Source organism: Triturus cristatus, chromosome 10 (genome assembly GCF_964204655.1).
Source record: "Triturus cristatus chromosome 10, aTriCri1.1, whole genome shotgun sequence".
In the NCBI taxonomy this organism is placed as follows: Eukaryota; Metazoa; Chordata; class Amphibia; order Caudata; family Salamandridae; genus Triturus; species Triturus cristatus.
In genome coordinates, this window is record NC_140593.1 from 321,818,985 (window position 1) to 321,841,306 (window position 22,322).

Consider the following 22,322-nt stretch of genomic DNA (forward strand, 5'->3'; position numbering starts at 1 on the left):
CCACCACTGCATCACTCAGTGACACCACAGCATCACGCAGCATAACCACAGCATCACTCAGCACGACCACAGCATCACTCAGGACCACCACAGCATCAAGCAGCACCACCACAGCATCACCCAGCACCACCACAGCATCACACAGCGCCACCACAGCATCACTCAGCGCCACCACAGCATCACTCAGCACTACCACAGCATCACTCAGGGCCACAACAGCATCACTCACTGCCACAACAGCATCACTCACTGCCACAACAATATCACTCAGCGCTACCACACCATCACTCAGCATCACCACAGCATCACTCAGAACTACCACAGCATCACTATCACTCAGTGCTACAACAATATCACTCAGCGCCACAACAGCATCACTCAGCACCACCACAGCATCACTCCGCGCCACCACAGCATCACTCAGTGCCACAACAATATCACTGAGCATCACTCATCACCACCACAGCCTCACTCAACACCACCACAGCTTCACTCAGCACCACCACAGCATCACTCAGTGCCACAAAAGCATCACTCAGCGCCACAACAGCATCACTCAGCGCCACCACAGCATCACTCAGCGCCACCACAGCATCACTCAGCGCCACCACAGCATCACTCAGCGCCACCACAGCCTAACTCAACACCACGGTACAAAAGGGGGTGGTGATGGATGGAGCATCAGAAGCTTCCTAGGACCGGTTTCTGGCATTTCAGCTTTGTTCGCCATAAGTTGGCAGGGTATGCTCAGACGTGAGTCCCTTGCTCACTTTGCCACTGGATTCAAGCAAGCCTGGCTGAAGACGGCTGAAATGCCAGAAACCGGTCCTAGGAAGCTTGTTTCCGGTCCAGGGAAGGCATGGCTTGGCAGTTCGGGCTGGACTGTTCCCATGAGGCACAGGGTCAGACTGATTTGCATATGGCCATGTCTGAACTGGGGTGGCAGAGTGGGCTAAAGAACGGTGATGGATTAAACCCGGATCTGTTGACTGGGTGTGAGTGTTTGATTGGTTCTGATGCTCCGTCCATCACCACCCCCTTTTGTACCGCTTTGTTCGCCATAAGTTGGCAGGGTATGCTCAGACGTGAGTCCCTTGCTCACTTTGCCACTGGATTCAAGCAAGCCTGGCTGAAGACGGCTGAAATGCCAGAAACCGGTCCTAGGAAGCTTGTTTCCGGTCCAGGGAAGGCATGGCTTGGCAGTTCGGGCTGGACTGTTCCCATGAGGCACAGGGTCAGACTGATTTGCATATGGCCATGTCTGAACTGGGGTGGCAGAGTGGGCTAAAGAACGGTGATGGATTAAACCCGGATCTGTTGACTGGGTGTGAGTGTTTGATTGGTTCTGATGCTCCGTCCATCACCACCCCCTTTTGTACCGCTTAACTCAACACCACCACAACATCACTCAACGCCACCACAGCATCACACAGCGCCACCACAGCATCACTCAGCGCCACAACAGCATCACTCAGCGCCACCACTGCATCACTCAGTGCCACAAAAATATCACTCAGCACCACCACAGCATCACTCAGCACGACATCAGTATCACTCAGCATCGCCTTTGCACTAGTACACCACCACATCATCATCACTCAGCAAGACCTGAGTATCACCTCAGCATCGTCTCCGCACCAGTCACCACCACCACCACCACTACTACTTCAGCATCACCAGCACCACCTCAGCCTGCTCCTGGAATCTGGCATCTGTTTATTCTCCCCTAGCATCTGGCCGCTGCTAGTGTTATAATACAGGTACTAGTTCCCAACCTTCACCCTCCGATTGTTTATGCCCCCTCAAAAAAAAGCTTTAACAAACAACCATTGGAACAGGCAGAAACAAGTTGCCAGCATTGCAATAACAAAAGAAAACTGAGGAAATGTTTTATTGTAAATACTTTTTTTAATATGGTCATTCAGTTGTACATAATGCCTTCTTGGTCATATATAAGATAACAAAAATGCTTCTGCCACTTTTTTATTAGAACATTTCGGCATGCTGCACAGCAGCCATAATTCTCTACAGCACAGCTTGAAGACATTGGCAAAGTCAATAGCTCTGGCTAAACACTTATAAAGCCCCAAAGGCGAGACCTATTGGCTATGCCAATGCTTTTTATTAGTTTCTTGCCCCCTGCTCCTTGCACTCTCTACGGTCAACATAGAGGCTTTAACTGATATCAGAACAACATAGGAAACGCTTTCGTCCAGCCGGCAAAATGTATTTTTCGCTTTAGTTATTTCTTTTTTTGCTTCTTTTCTTGCCTCCCCAAACTTTAGCTGCCTGCTCCTGCTATCTGTTTCCTTCGTATCCCCTTCTACCTCCCACAGCCCCTATTCTCCCACTCGTGCACAGCCTGTGTGCAGCCTCCCGAGCACGCATTGTTCCCAGTATTTTCAATCCTTTAAATGGTTGGTTATTAACTCACATCAGGAAGGGGCGGTGCATGGGATTGCTTACTAGGAAGCAGCTGCACCATAGCAGTGACAGGCCGGTTTGCTAGCGTAGTGGTGCATGGGCCGCTGCAGGGACCTGGGTGCAGGAGGCATCAGTAGAAAAGACACAGGGCGTCTTGTGAATGCAGAGACCCTCCCGGCAAGCAGAGATCGAGGTAAGTCTCATCATGTGACCCTGCATCGATCTGGCCGCACTTGCAGTCATGATGCTTGCAACAGGTTTTGTCCTATGACTCACAAATTCTGGGCTCTACTTCTACAGGGTCGCTTCACATTGGAGTGGAGTTGCACAAAATATTCATGGATGGAGGGCACAAACTATACATTGAATTGACCTCGCTGTTTATAAAGGGCAGAAGTGATAATTAAAAAAAATGCATGACTTCTTTGTGGTTTGTTAAACTTCTTTAAAGCTGCTGGACCGCTGCGGGCTTTAAAGTTTGGCAACTAAGTAGTGATTGTGAAACGGCGATTTCAGTATCTTTCCTAGGGATGGGCGGGCATTGGTTGCATTACTTTTGGTTCACATTACAATCCTATAACAATAAGGCTGCCATTACATTTGCAAGTTAGAGTGGCAGGAGCCACACTCTGCAGGAGTAGACACATTGGAAGAACTGCATCCGAAGGCCAGGCAACACCAACAACTGCTTGTTACCCACATCACTACGGGCAACCACATCCCCTACTGTGCACCTCCCTCTTGCTCCACTGCATACCACTCCACAACACAAAATACCGATCCACATAATTACACTCCATCACACACAATCACACGCCACATAATTCCAGTACACTCAATACCACATAATTACTATCCACATAATTCCACTGCGCACCGTGCCCTAAAATCCCACTGCACAATTCAACTCCACATCACACAATTCAAGAACTAACAATTCAATTCAACACGCCCAACTCCACGCCACGTATATCCACTCCAAACCAACACATGGGTAAAAGACATTGTCATTTACAACACTAATAGCTCTAACTCTTACATATGCAAGACCTATTGTATTGCAAATGTTTGTTTTTCCTCTGCTATGAACCTCATCACATTTATGCTGTTATTTTCTATGGTAATACCACATCCAATAAATACCAATATAGCTGGGCAGATACGTAAAGGTATCTTATGTTATATTACAATCAATTTTCTTTATCTTACAACTATAGAGAACATACCAGTTATTAAAAGAGCAGGAAAGAGAGGACATGTTATTTGGCATGACATACGGGAGCGCAACAGAAGCCAGGGTGCTATTTACTAAAATATCATAAATTGGGCTATTGTATTGATGCAGATGTAGACGGAAGAAGTTTGTCACCAAACATAGCAGAACATGTTTGGGGTACATGGATAAAGTCAAGACGGAAGTATTATAGCTCTCTCCTTGGTTGATTTCATCTGAAATGTGTTCCCGAAAATCAGGAGATTTAAAATAGATGGCTTTGTGGGTGCTCACTATTGCCTGAATTCTGTTGCAAACATGAAGCCAAAGTAGTGAACATGAAGTAAAAGAAATATGGTTAATGGGAAAGGCCACAAATTAGGTGTGTTGAGACATTTAGGATTAATTGAAATGTGCAAAGGGAAATCTCAGATAAATCAAGATACATAGCATAGCTTTACTCCAGGCAAGATTGGATGAGGACAATAACGACTGTTGTGTGAAATGGGGAACAATAAGGGGAACAGCTCCTTTGAGCAGTAAAAGGAATGAGGCAGGTATTCAAGACCTTGGCCACCTGAGTGTCTAAAGACAGATTGATGTCAATATAAATGCTGAGACTGTGTACAGCTTTAGCGGATTGTGATGAACCGCCCATTTCCTTTAGTCTTAGGTTTGGATTCCAGGTAGTAGTTGAGCTTTTAATCGGAGGAGTTCTGTATTCAGGAAATTGAGTTTTAAGAAAGCATTGGTCTTTTACCAGCAGGCAAGTGAGCCACAGTCTACTAGAAATGATGGCTAGGTTGTCCTAGGTTGGCTGTGGACTGGCCGAGAGCAACAATTTCTTTTTTTGTCTAGTCAGTATACATGTATAACTCGGTCCTTGCAGCCGATAGTAAATTAGCAAGGGGTCTCAAGAACAAGTTGAAAAGAAGGGGCAGCAATATGCCCCTGTGCTGTATGAGGGGTAGCCGTCCTCTGGGTCCTTTCCAGGTGAGTTGCTGGTAGGCGTCCACCTGGCAACCACTCAGTAACTATGCTTCGTCTTTAGAATATGACATAAGCCTGAGGCTGTTCAAAATTTGAGGCTTTTAACTCATTTCACGCCCTTTTAAATATGTTTTTCTTTTGTCTCTGGCATTATCCTTCCTTCTCTTACTTTTATCAACCATTGCAGGTCCAGTGTACTATTAAGGTGGAGATGTGTCCCTGAGCCCTGATGAAATTGCCGAAAAATGTTTGGGCAGTGAAACAGGTCGACCGTTCAGGTTAAAATGGTTTGAACATGCCGCCTCTTTTTTAACTCGGTGTGAACACTAGTCAAAAATTAAAAATATATGGGATAGATGTTCACAACTTTATTTTAATGGGGAGTTTAGTCTACTCTTTTTTCACATCAATGGACTTAGATGGGTGATAGATGACACCATCATTTACACCTTACTTTTTCAATTCTTAATTTTTCACATTAGCTTAGGAGTTAGGTCACATTCTTTGCCTGTCAAGAAAGTGCAGATGATGACAGAGTGAGCAAACTGGTGAGCACCAACCAGTATCTCCCTGGATGGTGCTTACATGAGGCATTTTCTGACCCACCTCACATTTTTTCAATTGTACTTTTATCAGCCCATTTTGAGATCATTGGCTAATAGGTGTGTGCCCTGAATTGGGTGGTTGATGAATTTTTAATAATGATTAACACCTCTGGGGGGGGTATCACTAGATAAGTTAGCATAGCCTCATCTGGGAGTAATACATAATACCCATTTGATAGAGATTGTTTAAAGTAGTCATGTGTTATCTATACCCATGTCTTGCTATTTTGTGAAGTACGTGAGTGGAGGGCGTCCTGATTATAATTCTCTCTGAAGCTCCTTATTTGATAATTGCAGCAATATGGACCCTGGAGGACACTGCAGTTGATGTCGTTGGATTTTAAGCAGAATTATGGTAATGCAGTGACTTATTTCCTGTTACACAAAAATGACTCTAACCAGGCTAGAAAGTTACTTTTTACCTCAGCCTCATCAAGTCTTGATAGGAAGATGGTGTGTTTGAGGTTATCAAAGACAACTGAGAATTCTTCAAAGGCCATTTAGGACTGAGAGGAATCCCGCTACCACGCCATTCCAAATTTCATGTTAATATTCTCCATTGCTCGGTGCAAAAAATGAGGGTTAGGAGGTTTTTCTCCTGCACAATCCCACAAACTTTTCCCTGGCTAAAATCATATGGATAAAAATTGCATGCATGTGCATGCATGTGCCATATCAATGAAAAGCTAAGAAATCCCAACGCAAGGAAGAAACCAACACTGATACCCTAAAGTTTTATCTTCTGTCAGTTCCACGGGGCACTTGCAAGGAACATTGACTTGGATTTACCACTTTCTCGTTGAACCACGATGTGTATGGGAATTGAACAGGCCCTTGTATCCCCTTCAAAAATGGTATTTGGAAGACTAAGAGCATTGGGCTGCATTTTACAAAATCTACAAATAAATACACGTATCTCTATTGAGTTCAAGCTTTGGTCATATCTTTACGAGGGCATTATTTGTGCTTCAACTACATTTCCAAATATACATTGGCTGCATAATGGAAAACATTAGTCAGCCAGTTAAAGGCCAGGCACATAGAACTGTGTAATATTGTTTCTCTAAGATGTGTAAGGCATGTCTCCTCAATTCCAGTCAGAATAAATACCAGTGAAACAGTCAGTGTAAAGGCAGAGCCTGGATAGAGAGGCTTATCTGCTAGTAAAGTAACAGCAGTGACTCAAACGAAAAAAAACATAAACACTTCCATATAAACCACCAAGTTTGAGCAAAACCTCTATATCTCAAACAAGAAACAGGACCGGCGGGAACATTAATTGCTATAACTAACAAACGGTCATTGATAAAGTTCCAACCTTATCTCAACAACCTTATAAGTATCAAGTTAGCTCAATAAACACATTTAAGAGAATGAAGACATTATGGTGCTCAGCCACTCCAAAGTTAATTCTGGAGTGATGGCGGTGGTGCTTGTGCGGTGCAATGCTCCTGCGGCGTACGCATGTAGGGCGCTTCTCCTTTGCAAACATAGATATGAAGCAAATTAGCTGGGGCAAGTCGGGAGGGTGTTCAATCCTTCATATGGATGGTATTTTCTTCCTTCTTGTGTTACCTCTGGAAGCATTAGTATAGAATTTAGAACAACGGTAACAGTAAAGCCACTTGGCATTTCCTATCATATTTTTGGTAGCCTTGCTCATGCCACATCCACTGTATCTGTATGTTGTCGTTTGGCAGCCATTATAATTCAGATAGCTTTACATCCTCAAACTTAAGGCACTTTTGTTTTTGGATTGCAGCGTTTCCACAGTTTTGTTGTTGTTTTTGTTTTCAGTTTTATATAGTGCAATTTCGAACAAAGCTTTTGGAGTGATTTACATGAACCCCATTAATATTACACAAGGACACATTCATTTTTATAGGCAGGAGGAGAGTAAGTGATATGCCCAGATAAACAGGATGTTGAGCAGACGACAACGTAACTGCAACCTGGTTCCTCAGTTCCCCAGTCGGCAGCTCTGGCCATATAGCCACATCCTCTGGAGCAGAATCCATCCTGCAAATCCTTGCACCCACTCCAAATAAGGTAATTTGGCCTGCATGAAACGAGCCTTAAACATTTTACAAAAGAGTTGCAAGCTCGAAACAAATAAATACCATATGATTCAATGATGATACCCGCAACACGAAAGGCTGTGACAGAACATTGGATAGAGCTGGAGAAAGTCAAAAACGGCACCCAGATGCTCCATTTGCCTTGTACAAAACAAGGGATACAAATCTGCAATATCACAAGCCTAAGGAGCCAATGTTCAGAGCTTTGTGTAAAATGCAGAAATGTCATGAAAGGAATTAGGTTGAAAATCAATGCAGCCACTTGGGCAGTTTCCACATCAGCACTCTCAGGGTGACTCTTCTGTAATCTCTCTCTAGTCCTAGAAATGTTTATCAGTAAATCACAAAACTACTTGACGAGCTGTTCGCCTTCTGGATGACGCATGCAACTGAAGGGTTTTCAAATCTGATCTGAGAACAGTCATTCTGCTCCTGACAGAGCTAGCTAACACTCCCACGCGCCTCAGGGCACTCAAATCTGTGGCGGTAAAAAAACTCCTGGAAAAGTTCAAAACGGTTACTTTTTTGTGTGCATCTTTTATATAGCGTGAACTCGACCCGAAGGTATTGGAGCGCTGTACATGAGCACCGTATTTACATTACATATTCAGGCACGGGGAGATTAAGTGATTTGCCCAGAATCACAGGATGTGGACGCGACCCCGAGGCTCGAACCCTGGTTTCCAGCACCAAAGTCGTCAGTCTAACCGACGGACCACCAGGTCCGCCTTTAGGGCAGTGCGACTGGTGCGGCCGCACTGGGCGCTGACCTGTGGAGAGGGCGCTGACCTCAGGGGGGCACTGTGTTCGGCAATAATTTATGATTGGAGAGAGGAGGGGCTCTTTTGCCCGGTGGTAGTAAGAGAATCCAAGGAGGCAGTAATGGGGTGTGGGGGCGCCAACGGTGATTGTCGCACCGGGAGCTGCCAGCGCTAAAGCGGACCACATCCTCTCCCCTGAAGTACTTACTTACTTACTGAAGTACTGTGAAACAGTCAGTCAATTTTAGGCTTTTCTACATCATGCGAAGAAACATTAAAACAATTGTCTGCCACTCAGCTTCCACTGACCTAGAAGCGGAAGATTATCTGAATGACAATATCTCCGATTTCTGTTCCAACAAAGGTACAGAACTAATCCTAATGAACCCAGGAAAGAGCTGCCCACCAGCAGATGCCACAAGGATTATCTGCAGGCCTGGATACCTTTGACCACAATATACTTCCCTACTCATACATGTATAATCAGGCATCCAAGGCACTGCAGTGAAATGATTTTCCTCCTTCCTTTCCAACCAGACCAACCAAGCAACATTACAACACTTCATATACTTAACCGCCAGTATCCGTTGAGGAGTAACTAAAAGGATCAGCCCTATCATTGTCTCTCCTCAAAGTGTACTTGGCACCCTAGGTTCAGACACTAAAGAGCTTTGGCATCAGCTATCACTTGCACTCTAATTTACCGCACTCCATCTCTTGCTACAAGAGGGAACTGGGGACCAATACTCAATTGCAGATTGAGGCTTTCATGCACAGGGTTGCACGATTGCTTGTCATCTTTCCCCGAATGCCACTCGTGCAGAGATTCTATTATTTAGCAATGTGGCTCGACTGCCCTCCCTATCAAATTGCCATACTTCCTCAGTCTGCACTCCAGCTCCAACAACCTAGGCGCAATCTGGGTGTCCTCTTCCTTACAGTTCTGTAATTTACACATCAGATCAGTGTGGTTTCGAAGTAACCCCTAAACCAGCTAAGACTACTGATGGGGCCCTTACCAAGCCTTTTGCAGCCCCACAGAATAACATTCATTTTGCAAGGTGGAATATTATGCGGTATGGTTGTGAGGCCTTACCATGCAATATTCTCACAATACACAGACATGATCCTAGGATTCTACAGCAATAATCCTTAGCTCAGTCCTGGTAGTGTGGCAAAGAGCAGTCAGGCACTTTTGGAGGAACATGTGTACAGCTTTTTACAGTACCATTATGGTGCATATGTATTTGAGACAACTCATAAGAAATCCAACACCAATATATAAAAATACAGTGTATTTTCAAATACATTTAGACACCATAATAAAGTTTGTATCATACACACAACCGGAGTTCTAGATTTTTGAAGAGTTCAGAAATAGATGCACTTTAAGTTGTCAAACTGGTCCCATTGAAATGAATGGGGGAAAACACAGGAGACAATCAGTCACTTGCAGGGTGAGTTCAAATGAATCCTCTTGTATAGAAGGTAGTGCGGGTCCATAGACTAAGTTCCAGCAGTCGTTACTTGTTACCTGGCCCAGGAAGTCCGGGTGCAGTGAGGACTTGGCTGTCCTTGGTGCTGAATGTGATCTGCGGTAGCTGTCAAACTTGCAGCACTTGACAAAAGTACACTTAGTGATGGAATTCTACTCTACCCAGGTAAAGTAGAGGCCTTTGGGGTCCTAGGATCCAAGTTCAACAGCTGGATTTCTTCTGCCTAGCTCAGCGGCTCCGGAAGTAGAGGTAGCTGGCAGCTGTCAATCACCGGGGCTGGTCGTGCCAAAGATGCTTTACCACACACTTGACGGCTCCAGCTTCAGGATGCATGAACACAGCATTGGGGTCATTGCCCATGTCAGTCGCTGTCGCTGTGAGGTGATCTCAGGCTGGAGATGTCGTTCAAGTGGTCGATTACACGACTGGCGATCACCAAGACTTGGAAGCAGTAAATGTAGTCCACAGTTACTTTGGGGGCTGGAGGTCAACAGAAGTGGAGCAGCAGTTTGAAACTTGGTGAAAGCTTAGCTACCACTCTGGGCTTGCAGGACACCATTTCTCTTTGGGCTCACTCTTGACAGGCCCAGTGGGTCACAATTCTTGTCATGCACCATGTCGATTTTCCTGTAGCTTGCAGGGGACTAGCCCCACCAATACAAGGGAGTCTGCTTCGGTTTCTGGTATCCACTGAAGTCTCTCTTGCTGGGGGCAATGAGCTTTTGCCACTGACACATGTCAAACACTCGGTTCCAGTATAAGCTCTATTCAGCACACTTACTTATCCTAACTTCGCCCTGCAGCAGAGTCCAAAGTCCTGTTGTGGGTCACAGCATAGTTTTTGTGCCTTTTCTCTGATTCAAAGTCAGAACTGAGGTTCTTGTGTCAGGGGAGTGCCTCAACTCCTAGTTTAAGGTGCATTAAGGATGTGAGGGACAGTGGCCAATGGGCTACTTGTCCCGGTGGCTAACCCACTCCCGAGGTGACAACATCCTGTGGGTGTACATCATCTTTTTACCTTGAGTCCTCAAATTTTGGGATTTTCAACATGGCAGAATCCTTCCTTTTCTGTACAGCCCTCCTAGCCCACCCTAAACACGTGGCTCACCTTTTAGAAGTGTCCGTCTACTGATGACCTAATGTTTCCGCCTGTCTGCATGGACAGAGCAAGAAGAGATTTGTCCTTGAGTGGGGGACAAGGAATTAAACATCAAGGGTGGTGAAAGGCTTTGAGATTTACCGCCTTGATGACTGTACACACTAGTCATCCTGGGAGGGAGGAGGTGTGACCTCCTTCCTGTCTAGGCCTTTGTCTCCATCCTGGGAAATTGTTATCACACCCCACCAGGAGGGCAAAGTCTTGTCTTGGCAGCAAATGGCTCGGAGAAGGCCACCAAGGTACTGGGTCACGGAATCCTAGGGGGTACCCACTCAGGGTGGCACCTCTGTGCATGCCCGCTCACCCTCGACACAAGAATCGTGTTTAGGTGAGAAAGCACAGCGTTTGACACCAAACACAACACAATTTGTTTGTTCAATAATGGAGCTGGCTATCCCAAGTTTTCTCGGTAGCCAGAGCATGTTGCTCTATGGATCATTGGTCACTTACAATAAAATCTTGATTTACAGGGTTACTGTAGAGATATACATGTTTAAACATATATATCCACACCTTCAATATAATGTACTCTACCTCCTGGGCTTAGGAGGGCAACCTTAAGAGTGACTTACTTATATTAAGGCAGTGGTGTGACTCTGAAGCACATGCTGTGTGCAGAGTTACTTTTGAGCAGACAGGCTGCTTGTGTAGGGCTGCAATCGCAGAAGTGCAGACATACTTTTACTTGGGTCACACAGGGTGGCCCAATATAGTGCTACAGCCCTGGGGATACCTTTACCATCTTTGCCCTGGGTGCCACTGGCACCCTATACTTGCATTTATAAGGGACAAAGTACCTTGCCAATTGGGTGTAACAATTCGCATCACTTTTAGGGGAAGAGTATGGGCACTGGGGTTTGGTTAGCAGGTCCCAGTGCACTATTAGAGTCAAAAACCATCATCTAGCAGTCTAAAATGGGGGAAAATGTGTTTGGGGGGCATCTGCAAAGAAGCCCAGTTTCCAACAACTCATTCTTACTGGTTTTTATCAGAACTTGACTTCTGTAATGGATTCCACACATCCCTGAAAACTCACACATTCGGCTCAAATCTTTCATATCATCCCTGCCCTGAAGTTCGTATACTGGTTACCGAAGAGGCAATATATAGAATTTATGATGTAGTGCCTCACCCACATAGATCTCAAAGGCCAGCATATGTATATACCAAAAGTGCTTTTTACTCATAACTGCTGGTCAGGTGCCTGAGGATAGCATTATAAAACCACAACGATAACAGGCCACCATGATATTTCTACCAAGTAGATATCAAGACCGCATCAACTACAATAACTTGACTCAATTGTGGCTAGGACCTACACCATTAAAAAGTTCATTGTGGCTATCCATGAGGTATGAAACATATATGTAAGACTTTTTGACAATAGCTATACACATTACATTTTACAGGAGTTGTAGTATTTTGCCCTGTATTGTTTGAGAGTATGAATTTTGAACAATTTTTGAACAAAAGTTTCTTATGAAGAGGTACCTCATTAAAAAGCTATAAGTTCTTACAGAACTCCATAACAGAGCCCACCGAGATGCACGCCCTGCTCAGCAGTCCCTCCTCAGGACACTAGACTCTGTCAGCACGACAGAATACCACTGTAAAACTAAAGATTCGAGACACAGGCAGTAGGTCATAACATCACAGTATGGGAGAGGTGCCCTGCTAACCAACAAGGGACAGGGTCACTAAATAATGAAAACAGGAAGAAGTCTCTTTTGAGTCACTCCCTTTTACTACCAATCTTTTAAGCTGGTTTTGTATGATATTGTTAGATCTCAATGTATCCTCACTCCAAATCACTCATCTGCTTAAACACTGAACACAGTAGTTTTTGTCATAATAAAAATACATTAAACTCCATACATAGAAACTTCATCAATAAACTTTGTTATTCAATAAAACTTAGTGCATAAGTCATAACTATATAGTTGAAAAACGATATCAACAGTTGTTGTAATTTGTTAACTATCATTCTAACAATATAATTCAAAACTAGCTTAAATGATTGGTAGCAAGAGTGAGTGACACAAAAGGGACTTCTTTCTGTTTTTAGTAGGTCATAACATGACTGTCATTAAAACTGAAAGATATTGGTGAGTCGCACAGTAATGGATATGGAGGTGTGCTCTGGATGCCAGGAACCTCATGGGTCGCTCAACATATTTTGCTTCAGCCCCACATCACTTTCTGTAAGCAACCAAGCATAAATGTGTCTCATCTTAGAGAATATATATTTTGTCTGACTTATACTCACCCACATAGTCTTTGGTATATTTTGCACAAGGTGTGATGTGTGTCTTTGTGTGTGCAGATAATTGCAGAATAGTGTGGGTTTAGATCTATGCTGATGCCAGTTAGATTACAGAATGCAATAAAAAAAACGTCCTCAGCTTATAGTATGCCAGAAAAAGCCCTATCTTGCTAGAGACCGTGCTATGCAACAAATGTCATTAGCATTTCTAGCCGATTTTATTTGTTTTGAGAGGTTATAAAGTACACAAAAGTGATTACAATTCCTCACCCCTCCTACTTGCCAATATTTTATGACCACTCACAAGACATTTTGGTAAGTAGGAGGGGGGAGGAATGGCAACCACTTTTGTGCCCTTTTGGCTAGATCTCATCATGGTTGTTCATTGTAGAAACAAAGGTCATTCCGAACGCAGAATACATCGAAGAAATGTTTCAAAGTCAACACTATATAAAATGCTACCTTCTTTTATGCTCTCCACAATTGATTAGGATAATCTAATTTCACTGTATCCCTTCACCTAACTGTTGATGTCAGCTCTAGGTGTCAAAGCAATAACACAGTAAGAACTAATGTGGACATTCAAAGACAAGAACTATTGTTACCATTCGCTGCGTCGATTGAGGCATAGGTGGCAGAAAAACCTTCTGTAGCAATATTGTTGTCAGCATGAAAGAACATTGCCATTGTGTTGTCTCTGCTGGTAATTGATGGTGGGATTGATCTTCCACAATACCTATAATAAGCAGGAAAAAGACATGTCATGTTTTGTGAAGAAGCATTTTAATTCAATTAGCAACATTAACATTTTAATAATAAATCCTCAGTTTTATTTAATTACCTAAATCCTTTTTGTGTGAGGCTCGCCTTTTCCCAACTCAGGGCCCAATGCATAAAGAGCCGCCGCAGTCATTACGGAGTCTCCGCACTGCAGTTCTCATTGCAGAGATTCCGCAATGAATGCGGATACGCCGCCAGAACTGCAGAGCCTCCGCCACGATTGCAGAAGCTATTTGTTTAATGGGCTTTGAGTTGTTGTTCAATGTCTCCAGGCTATGCATGGATGATCATGGTGACAGATTGAAGGAGAAGCAGAGTGAAGGGAACAGAGTGTAACACTGTAAGAAAGGAATGCTACATATGACATAACGTTACCATTGTGTCATACGAGAATGACACGCAGCTAGTGGCCACCCTGTCTAAAAATTCGGTAAAGGCAGCCAGGAAGTTTGCGGAGTGCCTAGAGGACCTTGTCTCTTGGATGACAAGCAATTGCTTTAAAATGAATGGAGGTAAAGCCGAGATCCTGGTAGTAGGGAAGTCCCCATCCATCTGGTCTTCAGCCTGGTGGCCACCAATATTAGGTCCTGTTCCCACCCCCAGAACAGAGGTGAAAAACTTAGGAGTCTGGCTGGAGTCTACCCTCTACTTCGAGACTCACACCAGGAAAGTTGCAGGCAAGTGTTTTGGAACCCTCAAAACGCTAAGAAAAACTTTGGACAGTCTCCCTCTTTCTGCTTGGAAAACCTTGGTCCATGCCCGGGTAACATCTCAATTTGACTATGGAAATGTCCTATATCTAGGTGCAACAAAAGAATTTCACCATAGGTTACAATGTATCCACAACACATGCGCATTTGTGAGAAAGTCGTCGGCGAGAGAAGGAAGAGGGAGCCCCGGGACGCCGCAGCTCAGGTAAGTTATTTAAATTACTCAAACCTTGCTTTTTAAAGTTTAGGATCATTCTTAATGTATTTTAAAAGCGGGGGCGGGAGGGAGGCGGGTGGCGCGTAGTGGGGCTACGCGGAGTGTGCGGGTGTGCGTAGATTTGCCCCCACTCCGTGATGCTCCGCGTAGCCCCACTACGCCCAGGGTTAGTGAAAACTACATGGCTTTTACTTTTGTAAAGGCAGCCATTTACCTAAGCTATACTGGCTTGTGATGGGCATATGCCATGGCATAATGTAAAGTCCCTGCGGTATACTGTGTTGCATCTTACAAGTAAGTGTTTTGTGACTTATAACATTAACACCACTTCAGTAATTTAGAGCAACTATCAAAAATTACACTTTCCACCCCATAACAATTATTCCTGCCTAATTACATCTACATCCATTCAGCCATTTTCACCCTTCAGCTGTTTAAACTATACTCTACTACACCACATGCCTCTCTACCTATTTCACTACACTCTATGCTACTCCTCTCTATGCCACTCCACTCTATGCCACTCCTCTCTACGCCACTCCACGCTGCGCCCCTCCACTCTATTCTATTCCACTCTGTGCCATCCCACTCTACCCACTCAACCCTATGCTATTCCACTCAACTCCATACCACTCAACACTACCCTATTCAACTCTATTGCACTTCACTCTATGCCACAACACTGTATGCCATTCCACTCCACGGCACTCCACATAACAGCACTCCATTCTATGGTGCTCCACTGTATGCCACTTTACTATATGCCAGTCCACTCCATGCTCTGCTACTTTATACCACTCCACTCTGTGCCATTCCACTCTATACCACTCATGCTGTGCTATTCCACTGTATGCCACTTGGTGCACGGTATTCCATTCTACACCACTCCACTCTGTGCCACTCTACTCTACGTCCCTCCCTGTACACCACTACACTCTAAAGTATTCAACTTTACACAACTCCACTCAATGCCAGTCTACTGCATGTCACTCTGCTGTAAGCCATTCCTCTATACACCACTCCACTCTTTTACACTCCAAGCCACACCACTCCATGCTACGCTAGTCCACTCTATGCCACTCCACTCTATGCAGCTCATCGCCACTCCACTCTGCCAATCCACTATATGCCAATTTACTCTATACCACTCCACTTTACTCCAGTCCACTCCATGTCATTCCACTCTACGCCACTCCTCTCTATGCAGCTCCTGTCCACACCACTCAACGCTATGTTTTACGCCACTCCACTCAATGCCATTCTATTGTATTCCACTCCACTCTACTCTATGCCACTCCACTCTATGCTATTCCACTCTATGCCTTTCCACTCTATGCCTTTCCACTCTACGCTCTGCAACTCTATGCCACTCTACTCTGTGCCACTCCACGCTACACTATTCCACTCTATGCTACTCACTATTCCACTGTATCCCACTCCAATGTATGCCACTCCACCGTACCCAATTACACTCTACACTACTCTACTCTAGGGCACTCCACTTTATGCCACTTCACTCTATGCCACTCTACTCTACGCCACTCTACTTTATGCTACTCACCTCCATGTTATTCCACTCACCGCTTCTCCACACTATGCTATTTCACTCTACACCACTCTACTCCCTGCCATGATACTGTACACCATTCCGCCCTACTCCACTGCACTCTACCCCACTACACTCTACCCCACTACTCTCTACACCACTCCATTCTACGCTATTCAACTGCAAGGCACTCCACTGAATTACACTCTACTGTACTCCACTTGAGTTTATGCCACTCCACTCAATGCTCTTAAACTCATGGCACTCAACTCTATGTCACTCCACTCCAACCTATTCCACTCTACACCACTCCACTCTATGGTAATCCACTCTAAACCACTCCACTCCACATCCTGACACTACACATCAGTAATACTCTAGGCCATGATACTGTACACAACTACACAATACGTCACTTCACTGTATGCCACTCCATTCTAACTCACTCCACTCTAGGCCACTTCACTTTGCCCCATTCTACTGTGCATCATTGTACTCTACACCACTCTACTGTACACACACCACTTCACTCTACCCTATTTGACTCTATGCCACTCTACTCTATGCCACTCTACTCTACTCTACGCTATTGTATGGCACTCAATTCTATGGTACTCCAATCCACTGTATACAATTACAGTTATAATTTGCGCCCCCCCAAAATCTAATCCACTCTGCCACTGTTCTCTATGCCATTGCACTTTACTCTACGGCTCTGCACTATATTCTGCACCAATGCACTCTATGCGACTCTATTCTATTTTGCTCTACTCTACTCTATGTTGCACCAATCTACGCTACTATACTGTATTCTACTGCACTTTATGCCACTGCACTCTACACCACTACATACCATGCATACCATACACAAGGTTTCTACAGTAAATTGACCTAAACATTTTTTCCAGTGATTGTGGGCTTTAAATCTTCTTAGATGGTGATATTTGATGATCCATGAGAAAAAGGTGTGGGTTAGTGATTTAGTGGTCCAGCTCGACTGAGGCTTAAAACTGGTGATGTCTTTTGGTGATAAACAGGGGATTTGTTATTTAGATTGCCTGCTCCAGGTATGCATATGAAGAAAAAAGACACAAAATGTCACTCTCTCTGAAGAATGAAGAGAGGAGGCGCTGACAGAATGCAAGATAGCTCTTAACATAATTTGTAATGGAACCATCCTCAGAAGAACTCCTCACAAACATGTATCCATGAAATTATATAACTAATTAAAAGAGAAAACAACACAAATAAGGATATAAGACAAAGTGAGCAGAAAATGAAATCTCATCTTAATATTTTATTTAATAATAGTGAACTGATTCAATCGGATCGGGAAGCTCATATCAGTATTTATGATACTACAACATAAAATGGTGAAGTATATTTATGCAATAATTATCCTTTGGTGTTTTTGATACAGGACATATTGTGTGTTGCTCCTTAAAAAATTAGCTCAAGGAGAAAAATAAAGGATTACAATATTTGAACTACTGTTTTGGATAACAAAATCTAAGACCCATGTTGTCACATTTGAATAAAAGAACACAATGTGTCAAATTTATACTTTATGCAATACAATGTATGCCTTTTTCATAGTTTCACTAAAAAGCAGCACATCGTTCGTGTATATATAGGTGCAATGCATACACTTCTTCATTATACGTAGAATACAAAGCAAATATTTTATTTGGTTAATCTGGCACCACAACACAATACATCCCACTTTGAAAGCTTTATCATCTCAGAATCCAGGACACAAGATACAAGTGTTTATATCCACATTGCCATCAAACTAATGGGTGATCTAGGAAGAGATGGTGGATGCACCACAACACTAACTTAATCCTTAATTTATAGTTTGTTTGGTGGAGGCTGGTGCCTTCTCCAGGCATAATTTGCCACCTGCTTCCCCACATCACTGCCTCCAAAATTGAGAGATGTGGGTGGGGCAAAATCCTACCACATTTGTGGCAGAATTCCAAACTTTACACTCTCCCTTTTCAGCCAGGGAAATGTCTTATCAGAACAGAGTGGGGATACTCTCTCGCTGATTTTGGATACTAATTGACAACTTGTAAGAGATTGGGTTAATAGTTGAGCAGGCTAAGTACCCACCTGAAGTAATAATCACAATCCTTGTCAGGGTGAACTCTAAAAGTCAATAAATTAAACTGAGCTCAACCCCTTGGCAGCTATGGCACGGAGGAGGCAGTACTAAAACAGTAATAAAGTAGAAATCCAAATAATCAAATTCTGAGAAACAAATTTGAAAAATAGAGTAGAATGTAATACACAAAATGCCACAAAAATGCCACAAATCAATAACGGGGACCAGAGATATGAGATTATAAGTAGAAATAGTGCCAAGAAGTGCAAAGTGCCAATGATAGTAAATTCTAGTAGTAGAAAAGGATCTAAGCGCAATTTGATGCCGACTGCAAGGGAGCTTGGGTATATAGCATCCAGGTTGATTTAGTCTTTTAAATCCCAATCCACACCAGGAGTACACTTCTAAAACCTCCACGACCTCAGGGGAAGTGCATAGAGACTCACTGGGTGCCAGGCAGAAGGCAATAGCGGAATCCAGTCAAAGTACGGTTGCCACTGGTCAGCAGGGCAGTTGCAGGAAAGCCCTCTTGTAACTTGTTGTATTACTTAATGTTTAGTAAAAATCACAAAATAGTTATTTAATTATTTTTCTAGTAGTGATATTCTTGAGATACAGTATTAGTATCAATATTGTATCCCCGTGTTTTTACATGGACCGGCTAGTCTTGTAAAACTAGAAAAAAAGTGTGGGGCCTTTTCACCGTAAGGGCATGTGTAACAATAAAGTTGTGCATATCCTACTTTTAAATGCCATGGATAATAGGACCTACTTAGGGGTGAATCACAATTATTTGAATGGAAGGTTTACGCTTGTAAAAAGGGGTTATTTGGACAAGTTTAAAAGTGCACTGCCAGGCCAAAAGAGGCTAAGCGTGCAGTCATGTTTAAACTGTCACGGTAGAGGATGGTACAATGGGTGTTGCAGTTCACTTGTGACATTTAACTTAAAGGCCTTGGGTACACTTTGAAACCACATACTAGAGATGTATAGGTACGTTAATTATGCCAATTAGGAGTATCCCAATTTTCCATGCTGACAGGAGAAATGCAAGCACTTTATCTCTGGTTAGCGGGGGTAAAGTGCACAGAGGTCTAGATCAATCAAAAATATAAGGTCCAGCAAAAGGCAAGAAAAACAGGATGACCAGAGATAAATGGAAGATTTTCTACACTACCCATTTCATCAGGGATTAAGGGAATTCCTTGGATTTCCCAACAGTTCTGTGCATGCATTTTAGCTTGAAATAGAATTCAAGAAATTCCCCAGGTTAATGTGTGCATGAAGCATCATTGTGGCTAATAAGCCAAAAATTCTACAAGGAATTGCAACTGTATAAAAACAAATGCTGATGTAAGTAGCAGCCTCGCCACCACCTGTTGCAGCGAAATAGCTTGTAACATTTAGTGGATAAACACTGGTGGCCAGGGTTAATCATCATGAGCTTACGTCATTCTCTATTCAGTAAGAAACGTGCCTGTTTCACAATCAAGCATGTTTATTTTGACTAAGTGCTAAGATTTACAGATTATTTGATTTAAGAAATTTCATAATGAAAGCAAAGAGCCTATGTGATGACTATCTTTGCAAAGGGAAAACAACACTTACCTCCCTATTTTAGTACCAGTCTCAACTGTTCCGTTATCATACAATTCAAGATAATCAAATAGACAGTTTTCCACAAACTCCAGGTTAAACACTGTGAAGGTCAGACGGATGAGGTTTCCAGGCTGCACAGAGATGATCCATATACAGTTGATACCATGTGGGTAGACAGATGGGTGATCAGGACTTGTAATCAGTCCTTGAGGTGCAGTTAGGGTCTGTCCACATCCTATTCAGAATGAAACAAATATTGTTAGGTTCAGAGAGAATTTGCATGCATGACACTTTGCTCCCACCTGATGAGGTTTGGGAGTCATCAATACTTCCAAAGAATTACAACTATTAAAGAATTGGATCTAATGTAATAGGTCTAAAATCACACAATTTATTGGTCAAATGAAAAAGCCGATGTTCAAAGTCAGAAACCCAGTTTTCAGTTTAAGGGTGAGTGTGTGTGTGTGTGCATGTGTGTAAGAGAGAGAGAGGTGTGCATGTGTTGCATGTGTATCAATGGGGTTGTAATTTAGTGATTCTACTTTTTAGCATCACATGTGGATATTCTGGCAGAACTCCATCTTTGTTGTCACAATGTCCTGATGGCACTCACAAGTGGCAGAGTAGGAATATGCTTCTTGCTTTAAATTCATCTCTTTATTTAACTAGCATCCAGTGGAGTGAGGTTAGAGTGTGTTTTTAAGGATATTGGCTATTCTCCAATGCTCACAGTATTCTACAATACATCATACCACTCTAGAGCCACAAACGTTGTCTCTGCTAAGTGAAGGATGCTTGATGCATGGAGCTAGTCTATTTCTGTTGCTACAATGACAAGATCTATGCATGACTTTCACCATAAAGACCCTCGTGGACTTTGACTGTGGCAGAAAAATACTCAAGAATTGTAAATACCTTAATAGCTCATCTCATAAGGAAACTTTACTATGTATATATTCATTTACATATTTGCAACAGGATATAAAACTACTGTTACAAAATAGATTTAGGAAGGCTGTCAATTAGATAAATATATAACAACATGCTAAATACACTTTGTGCTCTGCACAGTGCTAAATTGGTGGTATACCTTTCCTGTTCACTGTGTTTAGCTCTCTCTAAAATGCTTTGTTTTTGTGCTAAAAGCCAACTTCTTATAGGTTGGTCTCTCTCTCTCTCTGTCTCTCTCGCTCTCTCTCGCTCTCTCTCTCTCTCTCTCTCTCTCTCTCTCTCTCTCTCTCTCTGTCACTCTTCCTTTCATTGCTTCACTGCTTCTCTCACACTGTTGTTCTGTCTCCACTGCTCTCTCACAAATCCAAGGCATTTATATACACTTCTACTAGGATGACTGTGCTCACAAATTGAAAAAAGAATTCTTCCAAAAATATCTTACAATATGTAAGAACCTTTTCCCACAAGAAGAAAAATACGCTATCAAAACTTAAAATAGGCCTTTGTCAACAAATTACAAATATTCTTTCAAACCCATTGCCTTTACGTACACTTCTACTAGGAAAACTGTACCCACAAATAGAAAAAAAATGGACAAATGTGTATAATATTCATATAAAATTGCAATGGATTATTTTCCCAACAAATGGAAAAATATTATTATTACAAGTGTGCAAAAACCAATGGGTGTTTGGCCACAAACCCCAAAATGTGAGTCATCAATTGCACTCATGTTCATTACTTGACAGGCAAAGTGAGTCTTATCAACTGTGCTTTGCCAAAGGCTTATTACCTGGAAAGCAGTGCTAGGGTAATTAGCTGTGTTTCATAATTGTGCCGGAAATGTAAAGGGGGTATGGAAGGGTGTTAGCAGTCCATCACATATCCTCCCCGAAATTAACTGCTCACAGAAAAAAGTGATGTTCTGTTTTTTTCTTTCCATTGAGGATAAAATAAAACAAGAGGAAAATAATGACTATTTATTCTTGCTTTACAAATATCACCAGGAGTATCCTTTTCGGGATGTAGGGACCCTGCCACACCTAGGTGACATGCTTCATCATTGGGTTTGATCCACGTCGGGCAGGTGATGCAATACCCAGCTCACTGCTCAAAATAGATAGCTATATGGTGGAGATCCTTTCATACACTTGTCCCAATAGGGTTGCAGTTAATTGGTGGTGATAGTGGGTAGCGGGTGTAGTGAGAAAATGTAAATTGCCTATAGATAACTAATAGGTACTTGTCTTATTCTATGAAGGTAATGAAATGGCAAGGATAAAAATTAGTGCAGAACAATTGAACATCAGTTATTCTATTGTTATTTGTGTGGTCGACAAGTTTCATGACTGGCTGCACAGATGGGTCAAATGGAGTTTCTTCGGTACTTTTATATATGACCCAACTATCTTCTTTTGTTGCT

General features: G+C 43.0%; 1 protein-coding gene across 1 annotated transcript in view; it reads right to left on the reverse strand.

The window, feature by feature from the left end:
- CUBN (cubilin) overlaps nt 1-22,322 on the reverse strand; it is a 1,289,359-nt gene that overhangs the window by 989,010 nt on the left and 278,027 nt on the right. Inside the window, exons 21-22 of the mRNA XM_085631507.1 lie at nt 19,958-20,183; nt 13,595-13,725 (exon numbers count right to left, since the gene is read on the reverse strand). Of these exons, the coding sequence (XP_085487633.1) occupies nt 13,595-13,725; nt 19,958-20,183 (357 nt within the window). The remainder of the gene's footprint in view (nt 1-13,594; nt 13,726-19,957; nt 20,184-22,322) is intronic.